The following is a 25,681-nucleotide window of genomic DNA, read 5'->3' on the forward strand; positions in this document are numbered from 1 at the left end:
TTAGGTTATCAAGTCTTTTATCTGAAATATTGTGTTTTTTCGGAAAAAAACTCATTTAATTGGAAAGTAATCTTTCTGGAATTTATCAAGAACATTTCATTCATACACAGACAAATTTGTTGAGAAAGACAATATTTTTCCTCAATTCAAAACGGAACTTGTGTATTAGAAAACTCTAGTTGGTTGAGAATCCAATAACTGATTCATAATAAGAGATAATATGTGAATAACGGTAGAGTAAATAAATTAAATAACCCTCTTTTTATTTCTTTATTTTATTACATGTGTTGTTTTTATCTATACAAAATGACTGTGATGATACATGTTATATACATCACTCGATTTGAGAACAAATTTATTTAAGTCCTGTCATTTAGTTCCAAATTTGTATCAGAAACCAATTATTTGCAACCATGCAAAATTCATCGACGAATTTCAGAAACATTTTTATGCAAATAAAAAAAAGAAATGACTGTAATGAGATGCACGATATTTTAATTTTATTACATGTGTTGTTTTTATCTATACAAAATGACTATGATGATACATGTTATATACATCACTCGATTTGAGAACAAATTTATTTAGGTCCTGTCATTTAGCTCCAAATTTGTATCAAAAACCAATTATTTGCAACCATGCAAAATTCATAAACGAATTTCAGAAACATTTTTATGCAAATAAAAAAAAGAAATGACTGTAATGAGATGCACGATATTTTCAATTTTAAAAAAATGTGGCATCTGTCTACAAATACTAATGTGGAGTTTGTAAATATTAAGTTAAATTAATATATTTTTTTTCGACTGATCAAAACGATTATTATCTTTCCTAAATTCTATCATACTGAAGATAACACATATAAAATCTAAAATAGGTATATCAGATTCTAAAAATATTTAAAGCAGATTCGAAATTATATTCTGAATCATCGATATAAATTTAGGCTTAGTTAATGTTTTAGGCTTAATTCATCGATATTGATTTTATTTTTAGAATTTACTAGAAGTAATAAAGTGGACCGAAAAATACATTTAATACCGTTCCAATAAGCATAAGTATGGGTACGGTTATTAAAGCAATGAAAAGCATTGCTATAAAATATACTTAAAATTTTAAAAAAAATATTAAAACTGTAGAAAAATATAACAGAAATCAGCATCACTAAAAAGTTTTATCTTTTAAGGTATCGGACTAGGTTAAAAACATGAATTTGTATGAAAATTCGCATTTTTATTTATTTAATCATATTTTCTTGCAGTTAAAAAATAAGTACGTTTCTGTTTTCATCTTTATTTTGTCTTTATATGAATTAGAAGCCAAGTTATAACAATCTATTGACATCTAAGCGATACACATTTGTAAGCATTTAAAAACTTTAAATGCCTTTTCTGAAGAACGAGTTTTTTTCATAGTTCCAATGTACGAATATCGTCATATATCAAAAAATAATCAAGATATCTAAATGAGGTTTATAATTAGTGCTCAGTATGTTATGCATAGTGTAATGAATGACCAATTTGATGTTAAAGGCTCTAGAAGTGGATCTATGATTGTAAAATGTAAATATTGTTGATAAAAACTTCCAAAATTTCATAGATAATTTCATATATTACACACAAAAATTTTATTTTTGAATATAATTCTTGGATAATAATGTAAGATATGTTATACATGAAATGTTACAAAGAAAAATGAAAAACTGTAACAATTTTTTTTCTCTAGAACGATCCTAGTTTTTGTAAATAAATACTAAAATTTACATCAAAATATGCCCTTTTCTTTAAAAGCTACGCATTATTTAAATATTTTCACTTTCATTCATCATTTTATCCATATATTAATAAAAAAAAACATTAAAATATTTGGTTTTTTGAGAAATTCCTTCCGAACCTAGTCGGATACCTTCAAATGATTGAAAATGCTTTTTTATGCGATAGTATGTGTTCAGAAGTTATTTAAGAAAACATTAAACTTTCGATAAATTTTTAATTAAAAATATCTAGTTAAAAACACTTATACGTAATTAAAAAGAAGTTAGATTAAACACCTTCTAATTTAAGTATGAGCATCTACTATTTTCTACTCATTACATTTCTTACTTATTAAATTTGGCATGTAGATAATTTTTTATTATCTACATGCCAAATTTAGTAGCTCGGCTCCCAACGGCTTGTCTTTTAGAGTGTTTGGGAGGATTTTATCATCATGCCTGTCACCACTGACAAATAATGCGGCAGCTTATGAACATTATCATATTTTTAAAAAATAGTTATTGAAGTGGACAAAAATGGCTGCTCTGATCGGTTTAGCCTCACAAGAATCCTTAACGCTAACGGCCCTTCTTGACCGCTAACAAAAGCGGTAAGGTTGTCTAGGAAATGTCCCACAACTGCAAATTAAGGCCCTCAATTGCGAAAGTGACAAAAAAGTAAGAAGGCCTAGGGTCGTGTTATGGGTGGCTGCCTAATCCCTAATTCTCCGGTCAGAGTTGATCCCTGGATCAAGGGTGGAAAACGCTGATGAAAGGTGGACCGCTGCCCATTGCAGGTCGTTAATGGTCGTAAACAGCAAGAGATCGGGATCTGGACCCCGTGTTTATTTCTCCCGTTTAAGGGTACCGGGAAATTTCTTTCCAGATTGAGATAGAGCCCAACAGCCTTTGGTCTTTAGTAATCTTCGAGGTCTCTGTCCTTTGGAATCTATGACTTTGGCTTAATTTTATGTCCAAGCACTCGAGTGACCATTTACATGGTAATGTGGATTCAAGAATTGTCTCAGCTTTTATAACTGATATATAATCATATTAGCTCTTGAAATAAGCAAAAAGTTTTTAGTTGACTAACGTGATAGTGAAAAAGATATAAATTTGAAAGAATGAAGATTAAAATTATAAAATTAGCTTTGGAATTTCGTTTGGAAATGAATTTTTACCAAAACGTAACAGTCATTTAAAAAAAATTAACTTAATACATCTGAAATGGTTGGATAAAGACTTTCAAAATATTTTCATGTCGGCATCATTTTTCAGGGAAAACCTTTACCTCCCCATACCCACTCTCGATTCCAGAAGTACAATTTCGAAAAGATGGTAGAGTCAACAAGTAGTGTATTAAACATAAAGGAAAACGGAAAATAAATACGTAATGATAACGGAAGAAAACGGAATGATAACGGAAGAAACGGAATGATAACGGAAAATGAATTTAGTCCAATGTTGACATTTAATATAAATATTTTAAATCTTTTTTATTCTCAGTAGTATCTCATAACTTTGATAAATATACAATCCATGACCGATTTTATGAACCTAAAATGTATCTTCCCTACTTCATCAGAAATCGGTGGGCTGCGGTGGTTTGGTGATAAGGTCTCGGCTTCGAAACCGGAGGGTTTCAGGTTCGAGACACGATTCCTCCGCAAAACCATCGTGTAAGCGGGTCTGGTGCATGTTAAATCCGTCGGGACCAAACGTCTTCCCGCTGGTGTGGTATGGAAGTTTGGAGAGAGTGTACCAACTCAGGTTCGTCCTCGTCATCTGGCCGCCGCTCAAAATGACGAGGCTCGTCGCAAAATATCCTTAGTGTTACTTTAAAACGGGACGTTAATATAACTAAAATTGAGCAAAATGCCCTTTAGAACTTATTTACTAGAATTTTCAATCGTTCATTTCATTATCTACGACTGCCGGCGTCCTGTCATAGGGGTAGCGCATCTTCCCCGTGATCTGGGCATCCCGTTTCGGGCATGGTTGTTCTTCATCTGTGTACTATCTGTGAGGTGTATGGATGTGCCCTCCTGTAAAAAGGGGTTGTGCAAGCGAGTGTGTGAGTTTCATCTTCATATGAGCTTTGCTCAGGGGTCTTTACCCTCAGAAGCTACTGCACCCCCTTTCCGTGATAACTCGGACACATCATCAATATCTACTACTAATACGCTGCAAACAAATATTCATGATGCTTGTAGCAATATTCTTGGCGATTCCAGAAGCTTTTCAATATTGCATCGTCAAATCCGTTGACATTTTCATAGCTTCCTTAGGAATATGATTGCTGACACACTTTCAATTATCTTATTCTTATTCACATTTTCTGATTCTCTCAACGCTTCCCTATTGTTTTCAAATATTAGGGATATTTTGGGAAGGCATTTTAATATTATATTGATCCAGTCTATAAGAAATTATTTCTTCAAAAAATATAAAACTTATGCTCCAATGACTGTTGTACATTATTCAAAGTTATTTCAATACGCAAATGAGTTTTTAAAAGATAAAGCAGAAAACTGCTATATCTTCTGCTTTAAAATAGGTAAACTAACATTATCTAATTTATAAATATATTTTATCTACAGTACAAAAAAAAATGCAATGAGAATAATATTTTATATATCCATAGATGTTTTACTCCTCTGATTACCACTTTTTCAAATTTTCAAATAAATTCAAATATTTTTAAAATAAAGTGAGTTAATGTTAAATGTTGCCCAAAATAATTTCATGACACTATTCATCTTCAAAGTATAAAAAAATACTAACCGGTGAAAATTGTAGATGTAGCAGAAAATAGACAGACTTCTAACACACGGAATTCGCAACATATACAATTAGGAATTTATAAATAGATATTTTTATTCATTTAAAATAAATCACCTCTGCTTTTGTAAATTGATATTAAAAAAAATTTAAGCACAACACATAAAAATGATTAATTCTATCTATCATTAAAATTGTAGTTTACATTTTCCATTGAGATGAAGATGCATTCCCATTTTCACAGCTGTAGGGTAAAAAAAAAAAAAAAAAATACTGAAAGAAAGAATTTCAATATCTGATTTCTAAATTGACACTGCTATATTTATCAGAAATTTGAAGAATATATCTAACATATAAGAATTAGTCAAGTAATATTTGAAATAAATTTTAATGAACCAATACTATAAAACAATTACAACCAGAAAGTAAACATTATGTTACCGCATGCACATACCGACTGAAGATATCTTGAAAAAATTCTTTTTCCGTTGTGAAGGGTTGCAAGTCAATGTTCGCCAAGTCGCCAAAAGCAGAGTTCGGTTATCCTATTTGGCGATTCATTACAGTTCTGCGATTGGAAAGAATTTTCGCTACAAACACTAATTATAAAATAATGTAAGCATTTCCATAATTAAAATGGAAGAATACCGTAGGCATTTCTTAGAATATACTCAGGGCACTTGTTATTAAAACTATTCTCAAATAAACTTAGAAAAAAATATCTTCTGAACGGAATTGTCAATTACTTTTAATTTTACTTTGCACCAAGGGCGTTACAATATTACTGATCTAAAATTACGGATTTAAATTAAATTTAAGTTGAAGGTGCGTCAATCAAGTAATTTATAAAAATTTATATTTAAGAAATACGATTTTTAATGCGAGCAAACCTTGTGAATTTAAAGAAAAATTACGTTTCGAGAAAAATGTTTTAATACTATTATTTTATGTTTCCGTTGGATATGAAATAAAATTTCTTAATGTTTGTAATTCACTTACTAATTCCTCAATTAAGAAATTCAATTCCAGGATTTTCTGATTAAATTTACAACAGTTTTTTTATTGAATTTACAAATTGTAATCAATAATAAATTGTGATTGAGCGAACAATGGGATAAACATTTGCGTATACCTTTTTATATTAAAATGCATACAATATTTTATTACATTGTTAATGATTAATTACGCTTGCGATTAGTAATTAGTTACAATTTAGTATTTAGTTATTTGCGATTAATTAGTTACAAATAATTCAAATTTATATGCTAATGTACAAAATTATACTGCAATATAACATAAGTAATCACCATACTTTTCAATTCAGTCACTTGATTGTTAAAAGAATGCAGGTTATTATTTCAATCAGGTTAATGGAAATTATACTTTTCTGTGCTTTTACTACCACAAAATAAATGATGAATGATATAAACAGAGATGAAAAATAATTCACATTTAAGAAATAATTTTATTAAACATAGAAAACAGATCAATCAATCACAATCACTTCTTTTTCACAGGTAATTTCCTCATTATTTGAATCAAACAGCTGAAAAATATGAAAAAAATACAAATATTAGGTATCAAAATAAAAGCTTTTTTTTTTTTGTTTCATTAGTAGTTAAAATGAAAGAAAAAGTGATCCCGGTTGCTATTTGCTTAGTTACAAGTTACAATATCTGCAAGCAACTGATTCTCAGTTGAATTCTCCAGCAACTGATCCCAAATGTGTACATCAAAATTTGCAGTAATTTTTGTGAAGGGGATATTTATATTCATTTTTTGTCATATTTCTATATAAAATATAAGAAAATTAGTCCTGTATTAGACTTAAGTAAATCTGCAAATTTAATTTCTTAAATTGAACAATATGTTCACAATTGTTCACAAAAACAGGCGAATGCTAGTAAAACAAGCAGTTAAAATTATATTGATTTAGAATTTGTTTTATATACTAGGTGTTTCTAGGGTTTTAAATTCTCTCATATAATATTTTTAGCCTAAAAATTACTTCTATATAAAATATTATAATATACAAATATATTTATCGTCTGCTTTGAATTAAAATGAGAATATCGATTGAAACAAACGATTTTTAAAAACCGCCGATAACTAATTTTTGCCATTGATATGTGCTATATTAGCTTTACAATTGTAAAAGTAAAAGAAAGATTGTCTTTGTATGATATATTGAATTAAGCTTAACTTTAAAACAGTCAAGTCACTACTTTTAGACTATTAGAGACATTATCAAAATATCTAATACACAAAAGAGAAATTTTAAAAAATAAATAGTAAAAGAAGTCCAAGTTGTAAAGAAGACAAAATATTTATCATTTTCTAATTAACTGATGTAATTAATTTTTTACTTTGAAAAAAAATAACTCACTATAGACAGTATTGACAAGAATTCTTTCCCGTGTCTTAAATAATAAATGTGAAAGTTTTGTTTGAATTCAGCACAGTTATTTAGAAAAAGCCGTGGAACATACATACATAGCCACAATAACTTACATTTATATTGAGATAATTTATATGTCGCATGAACTAAAAGGAGCTATTTAAATACACTTATGCTTTACTTTTAGATATTGGATTTAAATTATCCATTTTTGACAAAATGATTCATTGTATCAAATCCACATTAGGTTGTTTAAAGTTTTAACAAATTCACATAATTTATTTTACCTTATTTTGTAAGCAACTATTTTAGTTTATATTTAATTGAAGACATCCCTTACCATAAACTGTAAAGTCAACAATAAGCAATTCAATGCAATATCTGTTTTTTAAATTTTGTTACGTTGATTTTCGAAATGTAGAGTTAAGGTGAAAACATTTCAAGATATTCTGTTACAAGAATAGTGTATCTATATAAAAACCAAATTTAGTTATGATAAATTAAAATTAGGCTTACTTCCTTGACAATTCTGGGTTTATGAAATACAAGTGTAGTCTTTCCTTCATCGAGGTACTTCTTTAAGTCTCTAAATGAAAAAGAGAAAAAAAATGAATGAATAACATAAAAAGTTACAAATAATGTAATACATTTATCTATACATATGTAGTATAAAATGAAGTCTCCTGAAAGCATCTGTATGTTTGAAGAAGAAAAACTCGAGAAATACTTAACTGATATTGGAGACATTTCTACCATTTTGTAGGGCATTAAAAGGGAAGGTCTAAGTACATTGAAGTCATATTGAAATTTTAAAAAAAAAGTAGTTTTATAATTGCTATTTTAATTATTTTCCTACTACGATTCGCGCATGCGTAAAACAGCATCACCTGTGTTTTGCACATATCCGCGCATGTGCAAAAACCTCAAACTGCGCATACACAAATAGCAAGAGCTGCGGTACGCATATGGAATACATTTCTTTATTTACGTCTGATTTTAAACAGGGATTCAAAACTCATTATGCCCCAAAAGAGAAAATCCAACCTTGGCCGGAGCACACAAAATGCCAAAATGCTGAGTTTGTTGTGGAATATCAGAGAAAGAATGTGCACACTTAGGTAAGCTAATTTTCCCTCTTGGATGTAATTCCACGGACAAAGCTGCGCATGTACTTCTAGTATATTATAAAAACACTAATGAAATGTTAGGGCTTTATTTCGAAATAAATAATGCTTTATCAATACCATTTCATTTTTTGGAACGCTGACGAAAGGCTGGTGGACTTGAAATTATTGCATGAAAAAAATATGCAAATTTTCAGAAAAGATACTTTTAAATATTGAATCCTTTTGCTTATTGCAACTTGGAATTTTTTTTTTCGTCATTTCGGTAAAACATATAAGTGATAAATTCAATGTATTCATGGCTTTTAAATGAATAATATTTTAACACTATTTAAAAGCACTTCCATTTTAAATCAAAGATAAAAATGCTTTAATTCAACAATTAGCACAAATTTTCACTTTTCCTGAACAGCATTAACATAAAAAGAGGGAAATTTGTATTTTGAAAACTTAAAAGCTATAAACGCAGTTCCAGATTCTTCTTTATGTTATATTCAAAAGGTATCAGTTATTTTATTTAACCCTTCATTGCATGATAATGGAAATTTCCATCATAACATTTAATGAACAAAAAAATTGTACTCAAAATAGGTGTACTGCAAATTGGTTGTTGATTGCAACTTTTTTTCGCGACTATTATTTAATAAGGAACATAGCTGTAAAAAAAAATCAAATGTCACAGTCATTACAGCGGGTTTGAACTTGTTATGGTAAGAAGAAACGTGCGATTTCTCGAATATTTTTTTATAACTAATCTGAGATTTTTTTGCTAATGAAAGCGATAATGAGTGGAAAAATTTAGAAGAGAGGGACGCTGAAGATTTTGTACTAACATATAAATTTGCAAGATGATGGATGTTTCCATCACACTGTTTTTTAATTATTTTATATTATATATTTATACTAGATTTTTTAAAAACATTTTTACTTTAATCTAGCCCAGGAATTATATCACTTTGATTTATTTCCTAAAAAAAAGAAAAAGATCATGCAAAGAAGGGTTAAGCAAGTTATTTATTTTTCTCAATTATTTTATTTAAACGCAATATCGACGAACATTCAAAAATAATTTCCGTAGAACTTCTAGACCAGTAAATTTTGTATTATCTTATCCTTCGAGATACTCATCCTACGATTGTCTTGAAAACAAAGGCAATTTGTGCATTGTAACTATGGGAAGTCCTACAAATTTATAATGCTACTTTCAGAAAGGGTACATTTCAGCATAACTTAAACATTGTCTATTAAATAAGTATTTTGAATATATCAAACTCCCAAGCATCTGGCTTAATGTGGCGGAAGGACTGGCCGGATAAAACTAAAGCCAGATAGGCCAGAGTAGTATGAATTCATTTCTTTGACCACCAATACCAGTAGATAAAGTTTTTATAGCAAAACTCACTGCTATAACACATATTTTCTCACTTCTTATTGAGTTCTAAGCCTTAGGCTACGTAGAATGTGAATGCGGCTGCGACCCGTTGAATCATAGAAGCAGTTGCCGTAACGTGTCGAGTTAACCTTTGAAGGGCCATTTTTTTCTAGTCATATTATGTTAAAATATTTTAGGCTTGAAATTAGAATAAGAAAAGGGATTCATTTAGCTTATTGGATAAATTTAATTTGATTAATTAATTAATTTGGTTCATTAATAATTAAGTATAAAATCAAAACACATCATTTTGTGTAAAATAAAGAACTAAAGCATTTAAGTTCTCTGTCTTTCTAAAAAAATTTGTCAGAACTTACGCCAACCTACATAAATTCATACAAAGAGTGATAAATTTGGTGGGAAGCATACTTCCCACGACCCTAGAAAGGGTTAAAACAGAAAGCTCTGTACTGGTAATTTATATATACTGGTACTCTGTACTGGTATTTATATACTACACTGCAAGCTTCAAGAATTAGAGAAAAAATAAGTTAAAGCATATAAACTGTTCACATTTTAACATAAATTCTTTAATGCCTAAATTAAATGCAGGAAATATAAACAAAACATTAACGTAAATCGTAGGCCTAATTCTTACCAAAATTGGTTCAAACTGATCTTATTTTTCACTGATAAATGATTACACCGATAAGAAAAGGTAACTCTAAGATAAGAATCAAAACTTACAGTTTTTAGGTTTTGAAAAAGTCCTTAATTATAATAGACGCCTTGCTTTCCTCATTTAATTACGAAAAAGAAAACTAGGCCAGATAAACTGGATAGTCGTAATCCGGATACTCGGGAGTATACTGTAATTTAATAATTCGTCACTAATGCGATAGTCCTGAATGGGCCCTGGCCTTACTCAGAATTCCACTTCATGCCGTCCTTTTCTTGGCTGATGCTTTTCAAATTGTCACCTTAATAATTTTCAAGTTTTTTTCCGGGTAGTCAGTGCACCTAAATTTTGGTCTTCCTCTTTTTCGGGTACCAAATTGTATAGCCAAAAAGATCTCGTTAATGGCTCGATTGTCAACAAATCTTATTAAGTGTTCTGCCTTTTCAATCATTTGTACATTTCCCAGTTAGTTCTTCCTTTCCAATAATTAACAAATTCTACCAACTATGCTTTTTAAAATTCTTCTTTCAAATATAACAAGGGTTTCTTTATGTTCCTCACCGAGAGCAATCAAGGTTTTCTATGAGTTATTTGATTTTTCTGCTTTAGAAATTAGATTTTAAATATTTTTGTAGTCCAAAAGAAAAGAAAAATATTAGCAGGTATGATTCTGTAGCGAACCTCTAGAGTGTAAGCCATTTAGAATATTTATTTCAGTGCTGAAATATCTGAAGTGATTAACGGATTTAAACATAATTAAATAATTAATAAAGAAAAAAAATTAATTACAAATAAATTAAAGTAAAATTTTACTAACGAAATTGAAATTACGCATTGCCTTAATCAAAATTTAATTTTAATTAAAAATTTGATTTCAAATTAAATTTTCTCGTTTATTTTTCGTGTAATCCTTATTTTCTTTAATAAAGATTTAAGTAAATGTAGGTAAATGATCTTACAATAAAGAATTTTCATTTCTTATCAATTATCCTTAATTTTTTGTTTAAAATTTCGGTTTGTTTGTCATTAAAATATTTCATTGGGGAAAAAAAAAAAAAAAAAAGATCAATTTCTAATTTTTTTTTTTTTTTTTTTTTTTTTTTTGAAATTACACTTTTTAGTAAAAGAGACATTTTTCCCTTTAATTGTATAGTTATTAAAAAAGCGTGCACGCATGCACACATGCACACACGCACGCACACACCTTATTTCAGCCTATGAGCAACAAAGAGGAATCAGAACTAGATTAAGATTCGAGAAATTATAATATCATCCAAAAAAAGGCCTATTCGAATTTAATATTTTTTTTTCAACTCATTTATTCTGAAGATTGAAAATTCTAAAAGAAAGCATTTGTTAGATAGATTTAAATATTAAGTAAGTACCAACTAAACTTATTAATGATTAAATTTATACACTAAAAACGGGGTACTACAGTTCCATAATGCCTACACTCAAGCCAGTTTCTGTTTGAAAACATAAAGCACCGACAGAATTCCCAAACATTAGAAACGTAAATTCTCTCCGTTTTCAATTACAGTGATATATGAATAAATAAACAATAAAAGAGAGTATTAACTTACTTAGCCTCTATTAAGTCCTGATATTTGACTAACTTTTTGCAAATAGGACATCTCCATTGCAAATAATATTGCATATCGTTTAAAAATGTTTCGAGGTCAAATACTTCTGGATGAGTGCACCAGTTACTACGGGTAGGTATTTTAATTAGATCCTTCTTAACCTGGAAATATATTTATAAATAAAATGTTTACCAAAACTCTTTCTAAAATACGCGGAAAACAGCTAAATATGACAAAAATATTAATAACAATAAAACTAAGCCTAAACATACACACACACAAACACAAAATATTAATAACAACAACAACAAAAAAACTAAGCCTAAACATACACACAAACACAGCTATGAAGAAATTCGTAATGGATATCAAGTTAATAACCTAGACATAGGAGACAAAAAAGCAGGTTCTACGAAATTCAAGAGGAATTAAACTGATTATGACATTATTTCTATTATAAACACAGATCTGGAGACTCTTCTAGAAAATTCCATGCTATGATTCGACGAGAGATTATATAAAGATTCGTCGAGAGGTTATATATATAACAATAATTGGAGATTATATATTACATCGAAAGATATTATATATATATATATATATATATATATATATAGAGAGAGAGAGAGAGAGAGAGAGTATATTCCATATTATATTCGTCGAGAGATTATATATATCGAGAAATTATACCGAAGCTTTCAAACATGGAGCAATATCTCTTCTCGAGATTTGATCGTAGAAATAGTATACGAGATAGAGGAGTCAAACGCTAATTCTGTCGTTATTATTTAATGGATAATTTTCTGTCAACTTACATTGTTAGTTTTTATAACTAAGTCTTTATACAGATCTCGGATGTGTTTTGGTTACCTGTGATACAGGTTTTATGGGATATTCATGTGATAAAGGACGTTTTCCATTACTCAGCTTGTTGTACACCCAGCGAACTATTTTCATAGTAATATATATGATTAGGATAGAAATATTTTAAAATTTCATTTACAAATATAATGAGGAAGCAATAAGATGCATTCAAATCTCTGAACCTAATATACTAATTTATGAAGAAGATATTCTTGATACTAATTTATGAAAAACTTCCACTGAGTCTTTTCCTATCAAATTTTCATTCTCTGGCATATAGAAAATAGTATAGATAGTCATTTAGATATTTCGTTAGGTTTTGTTGAATAGCAAATTCTAAAGGAATTAATTTTTATTCATTATTAATTTATCATTTTTCAATTCTTTATTTTCTTTTCATTTTCAGGAGCAGGAAGATATCGTTTGTAAAAATGTGCGAAGAAAACTGTAACCATTACCAGAGAGCTAAATAGAAAATATGCAAAAATATAAAAATTATGAGCAGCAGCATTAATATTAATATACCAATAAAAGTTATACATTTATTCCCATAATTGTTTTTATTTTGTTATTTTTTAAAAAATATCATCAAAAACGTACTTGGCCTTTGATTTGCAAGGTAAATTGGTTTTTTGAAAAGGAAATGCCGACTAAATTGACTATTCCTTATGTCATTACAACTTAAAATATAGATATGAGATTTAAAAAGTGTCATAAACAATAATATATATTTTTAAATTAAAATAAAAAAAAAAACAATCTATTTTGATGTTATTCTTTAACAGTGGAGCAAGACTGTGTGCATTTCAACAATTATAAAAATGAATACATTTTGATAACAATCGAAAGTGAACTCACTATTGCTGAATTAGTTTCAGTATCTATTGGACTAAAAAAAAAAATAAAAAAAACAACTATTTTACAGTAAAAATTATACAAGGTTATAGTCAATGATTTTTTATGATGGGAGAAATACTTAATGACCATTCTGTAATAAGAAATTATTAAATGATTTCAACTTACAGGACATGCTAAATGGAGAGTATAGATTCTACAAGCTGAGTCTTCCAAGATGTTCATAACTGAAAAAAAAATATTTAAAAGAATTATGTACACAGGAGGATAAAAATATGTTTGGAAATCCTCTAGTATTAACAAAAATGATTTTTCTTTCATTTTTGCTAGAAATCTAGTGGCTCATTTTGTTTTTACATATAACAAAGTAAAATAAATTTAAAAATTGAAACACAACATGTTAAAAATATTAAACTTCACTTAATGCATTTTTAATTAGATGAATTAAAGTTAATTTTAAAGTTATTTAATTTTACTATTTTTCTCTCTCTAATATAGGAGGATTTCAAAGAATCATATAACATCTAGCATTTTTGAAAACCCAAATTAATATAACTTGATTTCTTATTGGATTACATACATTCTAAGCTCATGAGCCTTTAGTTATACCAATGAATTCTGAGTGTTTAGTAGATTCAAGTAGAAATTCAACAGGTGTTTAGTAGACATCTAGAGAAATAAAAATTGCAATGAAATATAGAATCATAAATCACATTGAGAGGTTGAGAACTGTGAAAAATATATGCAGGCTCTCAATCCAAAAAGCATTGTCAACAAACATAATGCATACATTTGGGCGTTGGATAATGCTCATGGTAATGTACTATGGAAATTTTAACAGAGATTTAGTGTCAATGTGTGGACAGAAAATCCTCAGTTATTGATTCTTAGAGCCACACTTGCTGCCCGAACACCTGAATGAAGCAGCGTACTTGTTTTTCTGTAATATTTCCTTCCGGAAATATTGCAAATTATGCTGGCCATAGCGCATAAATGTATCAAATTTGGTATGGTATTTTGTGACTACAAGCTCCGTTTTGTGTCAAATCTTTGTTTCAGTCGGTTGAAAAAAAGTGTCTAAAGGACAAATTCCCTTTTCGGATACTATTAACGAGATACCAGAGTTTAATTGTCAAATAACTTACTAAAGCACACACGATAGATACAGTAAAGATGATAAACTCAAACCAGAAGTTAATATTTCATAATTCTTGTAAGCCAATACCATGCAAAGCGTTCTCTGGCATAACAAGTTTATTTAGGGAGTATGCTAGAAAGTTTTAGGAAGATCACTCAAGCTGGTTAAAAAAGCCTTCCGAAATCATACCAACCTGAGTACAACATGTTTCACTTGAGGCTTCACCAATTTAAAAATATCTTTGCGTGACCGAAGAAGTGGAGAAATATCTGATGTTTTTTTTCTTTTTATGAAATGTAGCAAGTATAATGTATCAAAATACATTTTAGTTTTACTTATGCACTCTAGACCCCCGGTGGGCACCTCGAAATGAGGATGAGATGCTTCCGGCATGGTGGTTGGATCTCGCCACCCTGGATGGGGGATCTGACTCCTCCCATCGATGACGGGACGTACTTCCTTCGGGGTGGGTTGTACCGTGGCCGGTGACGGCCCTTAGGACTCAACCACAGTTCCCGCCAATGTTGCTGTTGCGGCGGTCCGATCATTCAGTTTTATGGTTTAAATCCGTGTGCCTTCGTGGCGGGTCGGAGAGTTAGATGGTTGACTTACTTATGCACTCTTAAGTTTATAATTAATATTATTAATTATAAACATATAGTTAAAATGAGAATCGCAGATCTAGGGAAAAAATGTTTGCTATATAAGATGATAGATAATAAAATAGGTTATGTGCTTTTGTCTTTACGAAAGTGTTGCAATTTCTTATGAAAAATCTGTGGTTTATAATGTACCTGCACAAAGCAGAATTACAGACTTTCTTACATTTTAGGATATGTGTTGAAGCGAGATGAATATATAAGTTCCAGACTTTTTTACTTTCTCGCATGCGAAGTATAAAAAGATAAAGTACTATAATCGTCAAAAAAATCTGAACTCGAAATTTTGAGAAATTTCTGTATTTTAAAATTCCCAGAATCTTAAAAACACATTTTTGGTATTATGCTTGTCCTTTTAAAAGTCAAAAGGAACACAAAAACTCTTTGAGGTAGAGGTATGGAATTTGGTATATAGTTTTTAAACTATATGTATAGAATACTATAAAATTTTGAACAAGATCCCTTCAGAGGAAATTGATTTGTTTGAGTACAATATACAGGATAGTTACAAAACTTAACGAACCAAGTAGATAAAATTTGATACACAGATTTAACATTTATATGTAGATGGGATTTAACATTTATATGTAGATGGTATTTGGGAGCAAATTCGTCAAGTGGGGAAATCGCATGTCCGTCTGTACTTTAATGTGCATGTAAATGAATAACTCAAAAGCAAAATGATTTAAAATAAATGAAATTTAGCATACGTTCTTGTTAATAGTGATAATCCTATATCAAATTTTGATTTCTATAGTTAAGAAAAAAAGCATCTAAAATGCACGTTTGATTTTCTCGTACTTTTGTCTTAATTACATACCAACGATTTATCATCAAAAATCACAAAGCTAGATTCAGTAAAAATGCTAGATTCCCAATCCGGTTTTCTCTGATGCACTTCAAAGCATTCATTCTCAAGAGTGAAAATAAAAATCTGAGTACTTGTGGCGTTCACGGTCTTGCACAAGGTTAACAATTTTATAGTTAAGGAGGAAGATAGTACCTATTATAAAGAATATGTGCGAAAGTTTAGGTGAAATATTTATTTTCAAAATTTAATTTAGAGATTTCCATTTAACAAATACTTTTTAAAACAAAAATGTTAAGCAGTACGATCAGATTTCGCTAGAGATTTAATTATAGTTATAATTAGTTGAAAAATAATGAAAATGCAACGGTATACCAAATTAAACAAGAAATATTTTTTCTTACCTAGATCTTTAGTCTCCTTAACTGGAGGATATTTCGGAATTACTTCCGGAGATATTTTGGAAGGAGGATATTTTGTTATTACTTCCGAAGAAGAGAGTCGGGCAACAAAAGATAAGCCAAACACATAATTCTAGAAGAAATAATTAAAAAATTATCAAGAACTTTATATAAAACTGTTTTGATAATTTAGAGATATTTATTCAACACAGATATTTTTGAAAGAATAAAATAACAATTTTATGAATTATCACAAGTAAATTCAATTAAATTTTATGAATTATCTCAAGTAAACTGTCAAAATAATTGATGAAATCATTTTTATGCTAGACTTCATATTTCATATCATCTTTCATTTCTTCACTATGCGCCATTTTGAGACTTACTATTAATTCACACTTAATAGTAATTATTATCGAAATTAGCAAGTATTTCGAATCCCAATTACTTAAAATAATTTTAATTGTAATCGTTTATGGAACAAACTTCGAAATTATATATTATTTAAAAACAGCATAAAAGATCCTTAACACACACGAAACTGAATATACCCCAAAGAAACAAACGTGCTCTAAATTTAAGAATTTGTGGTGAATAGCATATAATCCAGTTAACAACTACGCTACACGAGCGTACGCTTTTGTATCATGGTTATGTTACTGGACTACGAACCACAAGGTCCCAGGTTCTATCCTAGTGCATCACATATCGCTAAAAATTATTCTAAATATTATACATTTTTTGGTACTAGTATAGCTTACAGTTTTCTGTTACATTTTTTTCATGCAGAAATTTTTACAAATATTGAACGTTTTATTTTAGATTAAATTTTCTTAACAGTAAAAATTTTTTCCACATTTTTTTATTAGTTTAGTTTAGTTAGTTAGTTAGTTAGGTCATCAATTTCACACCTCATGAATTTTATTTAGAGATCGACCATTCAGTTTTTAACCTCTTAATCGTAGTGCAAATTTTAACACCTTAATCTTAATTATTCCTTCTCAAACTTATACAAACTTATAAGTTTGAGAAGAAAAACAAACAAAAAAACTTATTTGAATCATACAAAGGCGCTATAACCCGATATAAAAATTATACATAATCCTCGGGCATCTAAAGTATTTTATGGATTTCGAATTAAACCAATAAGACAGTACATTGCTGAAATATATAATCTTATATAATAAAAACAGTAAAAAAAACAGATAAATTAATGGGTTCATTAAGTTTAAATGGTGTACACAACATCCGAGGCACTCTCCCTTCCTCAAATTTTCGGATCTCATCAAGGGCAAGTCGTTTCACTCTCGACGAATATAAGTTGCACCAGTCCCATGTACTTGGCGGATTTAATGAGAAAGTCATATTATGAAATTTGGTCCATCCAACCCCAAGATTTTGATAGGGTCCAATGTAATTTCCTTTTTCTGATTATACATCATTTTAATTCAATAATTTTATTCATTAAAAATTGAGAATGACTAGCCAATTTTAAATAAATTTGTTCATAAAGTTATTCATTTATTCATTACTAGCTGGTACCTAGCGCGTTGCTGCCGCAGAAGAAATAATTTTGGAAATTTGAAATAGCTATCTTGCTTAATTAGGAATGATAGAAACAATGATATTTATTTTATTGTCGATGATGAATATATTCATTAAAATTCAATGATATATAAGGGAGAAGTACAATCAATATTTATTATATTATTTGAATTTGTTATTATTTGTTATTCAAGTGTTTTAGGGTAGACAATAGTTTTTGTTTTTCCATTTTCAGTAAAAATAAATAAATTTCTTGACTGTTCGACTTGTGAACATTCGACATACAACTGATCATGTGAAAATCATGGATTTTTTTAGGTTCAATCCGCACACTTGAAGTGATTGCGCTTTGTTGATGGTCATCGAGAATGCATGTCGAATGACGAACTGCAGTACTTTGAAATCAAAATGGTGGGAATAATGGTAATGCGTGAAATGAGCATATATTCTCCATTCGACTTTCCGTTAAGAATTGTTGCTTCTATTTTTGACTCATGTTGGACTTCTAATTGGGTAGCACATTAACATTGCCTTCGATGTTGGTAATAAGATTTTGAAGCACGTGAATTTGCAATTCGTAAACAATCTGCTTCATCGCTCACTCATCTTTTTTTGTTTGTTTGAGATCTCAAATTTGCTTATATCTATGTGCTTCGGTGTAGATCTACTAACTGACGAACGTTTGGGAGGCCTATTTTTTGACGAAGCAATTAACACGATATGCGCTTGTATAACCGAAATATCGTTTGTCGATTCACTGAACAAATAGAACATTTACTGTTTGCACTGGAAAATTTTCTTTAAATATAATTTACCTTGATCGGCATCGATAATAATAATTCTATTTTCTTTATGTGAGATAAACTCTCAATAATATGTGTGGTTCACCGCAGCCAAAATATTGTGCACGTTGAATGACAATATATATTGTTACGAATTTCCCCGGGTTCGTTTGGATAGTGGAAGTTATATGGTGTGGAGAACGCTCAAACAGCAGGCGGCAGTAGAAAATAAAACAACGACGTTTATTTACACGAAGACAGGACAGGACAGCACAAAGACGATAACTATATACAGCATAGAGGAGACAATTATCTTCGGTTGCGGGACGTGCACAAAAGACTCGCAGACAGTAGCGCACAGCTTAGTTCAGCACTAGCTTCACTCCGTCGCTGCTCTGCTAATCTCTGGAAGGCCAGTTGTTTATCGTCGATTCCAACTACTCTCTGACTATCCCGGCAGCTGTAGGCTGCCTCCTTTTATAGGTCTCAGGAGGTGGGGCTAGAAGCCTCTCAACCAATCAGGAACGTTCGAGGCGTATCTCGGTTCCTAATGGACGGATCGGGAAAATTCTCGATGTTTCGGGTATAATTTATTTTGGCACCAAAGTCGCCAAGTAGGCAGATGGTTGCCAAGCTCTGGGACCTCCGACGCGACACCCGGACTCCATCCAATACAGATGACAGTAAAACGGTCTTTCTGGTGATGGAACCAACTATGCTGGGAAGCAGAATTACAGATTCGCAACATTATGTAGATGACTATTCATTAACGAAAAGAAAAAATATATCCTTACACTAAATATTTTCGATTTCATTTCACTCATATTGATCGGTATCGATGATAATAATTTTATGTTGTTTAATATTTGTGCGATTAACTCGAATGACATGTGCCGTTTACTGTTTATCTTTGGTCGATTTCAATGATCAGTTTTAAAATAATGATGAATCATAGAAACGTATGAAGAGATTTGTGTGTATATTTTATTGTGTTCAAAATACATGCTAATAATCGTACTATTCCTATTACCTTCGCGCAAATGCAAGTAATAAGTTAACAAAGTTTTATCGCAATCTGATGAGCGGTACGGCAGCGAGTAAAATACGAACAAACAAAATTTTATTTATATATATATAAGATTAAATCGCCCGTAATTCAAGCATATGTTCGTCGCTTAAGTACAAAAATATTTCGAAAACTTGAGAATTCCCCAAATGCTCGTTAAATCGTAAATTAAAAAAATAATAAATTATATTCTTAAAATTAACAGAAATACATTGTAAACCTACTGTATACTTTGACGTCTTAATTTATATCGCAACTTAGAGCAGTCATACTTCTATTTAGAAGGTGGAAAAATTTTAATTCAAAACGATAAGAACGGAAATTGAAAACCAGAAGTAGTAAGTATTGATAAACTTATATCGGTTTCGGAAGATGAGATACTGGTCACTATTATGTACATAACAATTTTGTAAACAATACAATTGATTTCTACATTATGAATTTCTGTGAGAACATTTCTGAAAGTCTTTATTTAAAAATAAATTGATAATGCTGTAACGTCTAAAAATATTAACATTCGCTGACGAACTATAGCGAACATTTTTATTTGGAAGAAGGACGTTCATTCAACACACTGCTGTATTTGTACTTAATTATACTAAATATCAGATACTTATTTCCCTATGTAAATCAAAATGGAAAAAAATTTATATTTTCACGATAATATGCTTTTTTATTCAGTTGTATTAAACTCTTTTCCCTTTAATAGACTGATTATAAATGAATATAAATTACTGTATTAAAATTTATCAAATACGTAACTAGACAATTCAACACTAATTTCCCCATTTTCTTGTTCCCCACTTCTTTTCGTAACCTTAACCCTCTTTGTTCCATGTCTCCTATGCCAGATATGATGTAAGAAGGTGCAATTATTTTCCCACTTACAAAGCGAAATAAAAATATTATTTGTATATTTTCCGTGTAATTTCAAATAAAATGGGGTAATTTTAACTGTCCTTAGAATTTCTAATTACTAATCACTTTTAAATAAATTTTTATATTTATTTCTACATAATTCATTTAGATATTATTTCCTATTTTTTCCCCCCTAACCAACTTTCAAAGCATTATTGATGGCTTTCAATTGTTAAGATGGTAATAACTATTCGCCATATTTCAGTTGTTAATAAACTCAACATATATCAATAGTCACCAGCTGTCATTGTTTGAAACAGCAGCATAACTGTTTAAATGTTCAACAAAGTTACAAATGCAAACAATCTAACAGAACAAACAATGAATCCCTGCTCTGTTGCTTTCTATTAAAATTCATTTACTGTTTTGCAACCGAACGTTGTGCGACTTTATTTTTGCTGAGTAATGATGCTTAGTGCGATTTTCGGGAATTTCAATGAGGCTTCGGCCATCGTTGTGTTCCTCATCTTTATGACGATTTGGGAAATACTAGAGTATTTCCTTTTCCCCGATGCACCATCTGTTGGGGACGTTGATTCAGATCTAGTTTTGGATCTTGATACGGATGCACCATCTCATCCGCCTGTTCAACCAGTTGCTGTTGTGAGCTCGTATACAGTTTATAAGATCTGCCAGGCTCTGGAGTTACCTGCTGAACTGGTTCCTATTCAAGTTCAGAAGATAGGGACTCCAATTGTAAAATCGCTTGGGATTTACAAAATGTGCTGCGCACTGGATTTGCAGGCACGCCTGGCTCCTATAGGAACCCCAGTTGTGGAGTCCTATGCGGTCTACCAATTTTGCATGGCCCTAGACTTGCCAGCTGAGTACAGACAACGGCAGAATGCAGTGTAACAACAAAACTGTCTTCAGCTGCCCAATAATGTTGAAAATGCCCAATAATGTCTTCGGTTGCCGAATGCTGCATCAAAAACTGTCATCGGCGTCTAGATGCGGCTTCAAAGACTGCCATCGATTGCAAAATGCTCTTTCACAGATTGTCGTCACTTAAAAGGTGCTGTCTTGGAATCAAGAGAGCCGTCAGATGCAGCGATGAAGGGAGGATTGGCGGGCGGGGAACGAGAGTAGCACATCTCCACGCAGTGTTCCCTGGGCAACGAGGCAGTTCTCTGGAACTGCAACGGCTAAGATGCTACTCAGCAACAAATTTAAATAAAGAATGTTTAATTAATTTGGAAAAAAATTGTATTTGTTTTTCTTTGTCTTGAAGATATACATTTACATTTCCGTGTTACAAACATTTACTTCCTTCATTAAATATTACAACACAACATCTGTTGAATTTGAAAGCATTTGTAATTTGCAAATTTTTTGCACCGCTTTTGCTTTGAAAAAATGCGACTTGCCTGAGTAGAAAGAATGTGCAGTATATATATATATATATATATATATATATATATATATATATATGCGTACCACAAAATATTTTTTTATATAATTTATACAATATTTCAAAGAATTGTTCCATAAAAATTTCTCTGATTCAGTATAAAATACAGTTTTACTTTCAAACAGATTTAAATGCGATAAATAATATTTTATTTATTTTATTTCAATCAATAAATGTACTTCTGAAAACAATTATGAAGTCTAAATTTTATACAGTCCTTCGATCCTATAAATCATATTAAGGTAAAAACGCGCTACCCCTAGGCCGGGACGCCGCCACATTTGTACTGGATGCGGTTATACAATCGGTTATTCTTACCAACATACTCATTTTAAAACACGACTGTGCTGGTAACATATTACCAAAGAAATTCTAATGGAGTATTTATTATTATTATTATTATTATCGATTTTTACTATCCAGGGGCGTGAAGATGACAGAATCTTAAAAAACTAATTGCATATTAGCGGTGCGTATAATACTGAACCAAAGCAAAAAGAAAAAAAAAAAAAGCAGTGTTTCATTGAAAAGTCTGTGTTCTTAGACGTAGTTTGGCTTTATATTTCAGTTCCTTTTCTTTCAAAATCTCCCGAAATTCGTTCTATTTGTCACTATGTGTAAACATTCTCTTCGCACTTATTAAACGAATGGACAGTAAGGAATAGGATTAAAATAATATGAAGAATTATCAAGTATTTAATCGCTTAATGGATGCGAGGCAAAGAAAAAAGTCACGAATAATTTATACTTGCTTTATGCAAATTGTTGTTGCAAATTCTAATACGAATAATGTAATAAAGTATATCATATACGGTGTCTAATTTACTACAGTTTATATCAAGTACATAATTTATAAATATTCTGTGGAATTTAGCATATTTTTGATCTTTATATAGTTCATTTCAACTATTCGAAGATTCAAGTTTAAAAGATATCAGTATATAAAAAATCTTTTGTCATTTAGATTTTCTTAAAGATCAACCACAATTCAGCTCGCCGCAATGTTAATATTTTGCTGAATCTTAAAAGTACACAAGTTCACTTTTTATATAAGTATGTAAATATTTTAAAATTATGGAGGGGAATGTTTCGCAAATGCATAGTTAAAAAGTAATTTAATATAAATATTCTTTTCCTAAGATATTTAAGCTTTACTTTTTTCTTTTAATTCTATAATGCATTGTCACACATTCTGCGAATTTGACCCTCTGACTGCGTAATTTTTAAAATCCCTATTTAGATGCGTTATTCATTAGTTCAAATATTTTTCAAAAAAAAGTGCATATGTTACCGTTAAAGTAATAATCCGTTATTTTATAGAATACCTAGTTATTCCATGAAATAACTGATCGTGTCCGTTAAAGTGCAAAACTCTCTTGTATTTCATGGTAACTAGTTATTTCATAGAATAACGATCTGCAGCCCGTTAAAGTGTAAAATAATCTATATCATATATCTCGCACGACAAATACATTTACCTTCCACCCCTACTACTTTTATGTTTTTGTTTGTTTGTTTTAGAAATAAAAAAGGTTTTTGTTTTAGAAATAATGTTCTTTGTAATTCCAAGTGTCATTTTAGTAATCCTTGTTGTAACAAATGATTTTATGGTATGTTTCCATAAATACCATTTATACGCTGCATAAATTAGATAAATTGCTTTCTTTTCATTTTAATTGTCTATCGTTAGTTTAATTTCATTTTAGATAAATTGTTTATTTTACATTTTAACTGTCACTCATTAGTTAATTTATAGAATACCTAGTTATTTCATAGAATAACTAGTTAAAGTGTCAAATTAATAACATATTATACACTTTAACGGACACGATCAGTTATTTCATGGAATAACTAGGTATTCTATGAAATAACTGCATTATATACTTTAACGATAACACATATACTGTATGATACATGATAATAATATGATATGATGTATGATACATGTATAATAAATCGTAAAAATAAACACTTTAAACTGCGGTAAACGTGGGATGCAATAGAAAATGGATTGATTGCCAAGACGTGGAAATTTCCGGATAAGCAGGTGGAGGGTTAATACTATTTGGTTAAAAACTATGCATGAAACAACAAACAAACAAACAAAAAACGAAGTAAAATTTAGTTTTTTAAGGGAAAAAAAAACTAATTCTCATATTTTTCCGAATGTAGCACAATTTTTAAGAAAATGCATATAAATATAGTACACTGTAAATAAAATTTATGTGAAAGCTGCAAATCATTCTTTTTTAGATGCCGAATGAGCCTAATTCATTTTTCATCAATTTCTGGTCGGAGACTCGTGAAATAATTTTCATGATAAAATGTGCGAGTTCATATACATTATCTATGTGGTGAAATTCAAGACCAATTCTGCCAACCTTTAAAGAAATGCGAAAAAAAAAAAAATGTAAAAATCCGAAAACGTCTGGATATTTTCAATCAAATAGTGTAAATATACATTGTTATACACTTAGTGACAAGCCGTAAACGCAAAATACACAATATATCCCCAAAATCAAACTGGTGACATCCATTTGAGCTAAAAACCATGAGTATGTGGAGACTGAATTGCCAATGACCGAACCTGCGACGTTAGGGCCCGTAGCCGCATAACATAACCACTAGACAAAAGTGATCACAGTAGTCCGGGTGCTGTTAATTGGCTTATGAAGCTATCACCACAAGTACAGCGAATAACCACTAGCGAAAAAATATTTAACACAGCTATTAATGCAAATAATTGGATGTCGTCTCAAACTTTTCTTCAATTTAAATTATTCACGATATCAGATGCTTTGAACAATACATGTTTATGAGAAAAACATTTATACGAGACTTTGTAAAGAAATAAAGTATTATATATCTATAAATTTTATATTTTATCACATCACATACTTCTAAAGTCTCTGGTAATGGAGAAGAGATGATCATTCTGTTGTAAGAATATTCTTCCAAAACACAGTAGGAAGTTATATAAATAATATGAGGGCTGGGTTGATAAACCTGCAAAATTTTAAAAATATTATGCAAATATTAAAAATATTATGCTATTACAGAAATTTATAAAAAAAATCTTTAATTTTATCAATGAATGTGAAATAAAATTAACTATATTTTAAATAAATATCAAATAATGATTAAAAAGTAGAGAATTTCGTGAAATTTGAAAAAGTTAATTAAATGTTATTGCATTTTTTTTCTTTGCCCGAGTAAACATAAAAATTCAAATGTTCCAAAACAACTCCTTTTTTTTTTTTTTTTTTGACGGGCATTTTTATTATTCGAATAGTTAATGAGAAAAATACGCAGAATTTATTAACTAAAATTCCACTTATTCACAAGTATTACTTAAAATGAAACGCAGTCGTAGTCATTGAAAACTGATGATTGACTTCCTTTCAGTCATAATGATTGACTTCCTTTTATAAGCATCAAAAGGTCTATACTGGGATGATCCTCGTAATTTTGAACTGCAGTCAGATGACCAGAATGATACCTAAGCTGGTGTAATACTCACTAAATTTTTCTGCGCCACACCAGG

General features: G+C 30.0%; 1 protein-coding gene across 1 annotated transcript in view; it reads right to left on the bottom strand.

Annotated features, from left to right (window-relative positions):
* Nucleotides 1-5,981: 5,981 nt before the first annotated feature.
* The window catches only part of LOC129960885 (E3 SUMO-protein ligase PIAS3-like), a 70,614-nt gene continuing 50,914 nt past the window's right edge, over nucleotides 5,982-25,681 (bottom strand). Inside the window, exons 6-11 of the mRNA XM_056074598.1 lie at nucleotides 25,036-25,143; nucleotides 16,419-16,548; nucleotides 13,578-13,636; nucleotides 11,691-11,851; nucleotides 7,449-7,518; nucleotides 5,982-6,080 (exon numbers count right to left, since the gene is read on the bottom strand). Coding sequence (XP_055930573.1) covers nucleotides 6,021-6,080; nucleotides 7,449-7,518; nucleotides 11,691-11,851; nucleotides 13,578-13,636; nucleotides 16,419-16,548; nucleotides 25,036-25,143 — 588 coding nt within the window. The 3' untranslated portion in view covers nucleotides 5,982-6,020. The remainder of the gene's footprint in view (nucleotides 6,081-7,448; nucleotides 7,519-11,690; nucleotides 11,852-13,577; nucleotides 13,637-16,418; nucleotides 16,549-25,035; nucleotides 25,144-25,681) is intronic.

The sequence above is a fragment of the Argiope bruennichi genome, chromosome 2, assembly GCF_947563725.1.
Source record: "Argiope bruennichi chromosome 2, qqArgBrue1.1, whole genome shotgun sequence".
Classification (NCBI taxonomy): domain Eukaryota; kingdom Metazoa; phylum Arthropoda; class Arachnida; order Araneae; family Araneidae; genus Argiope; species Argiope bruennichi.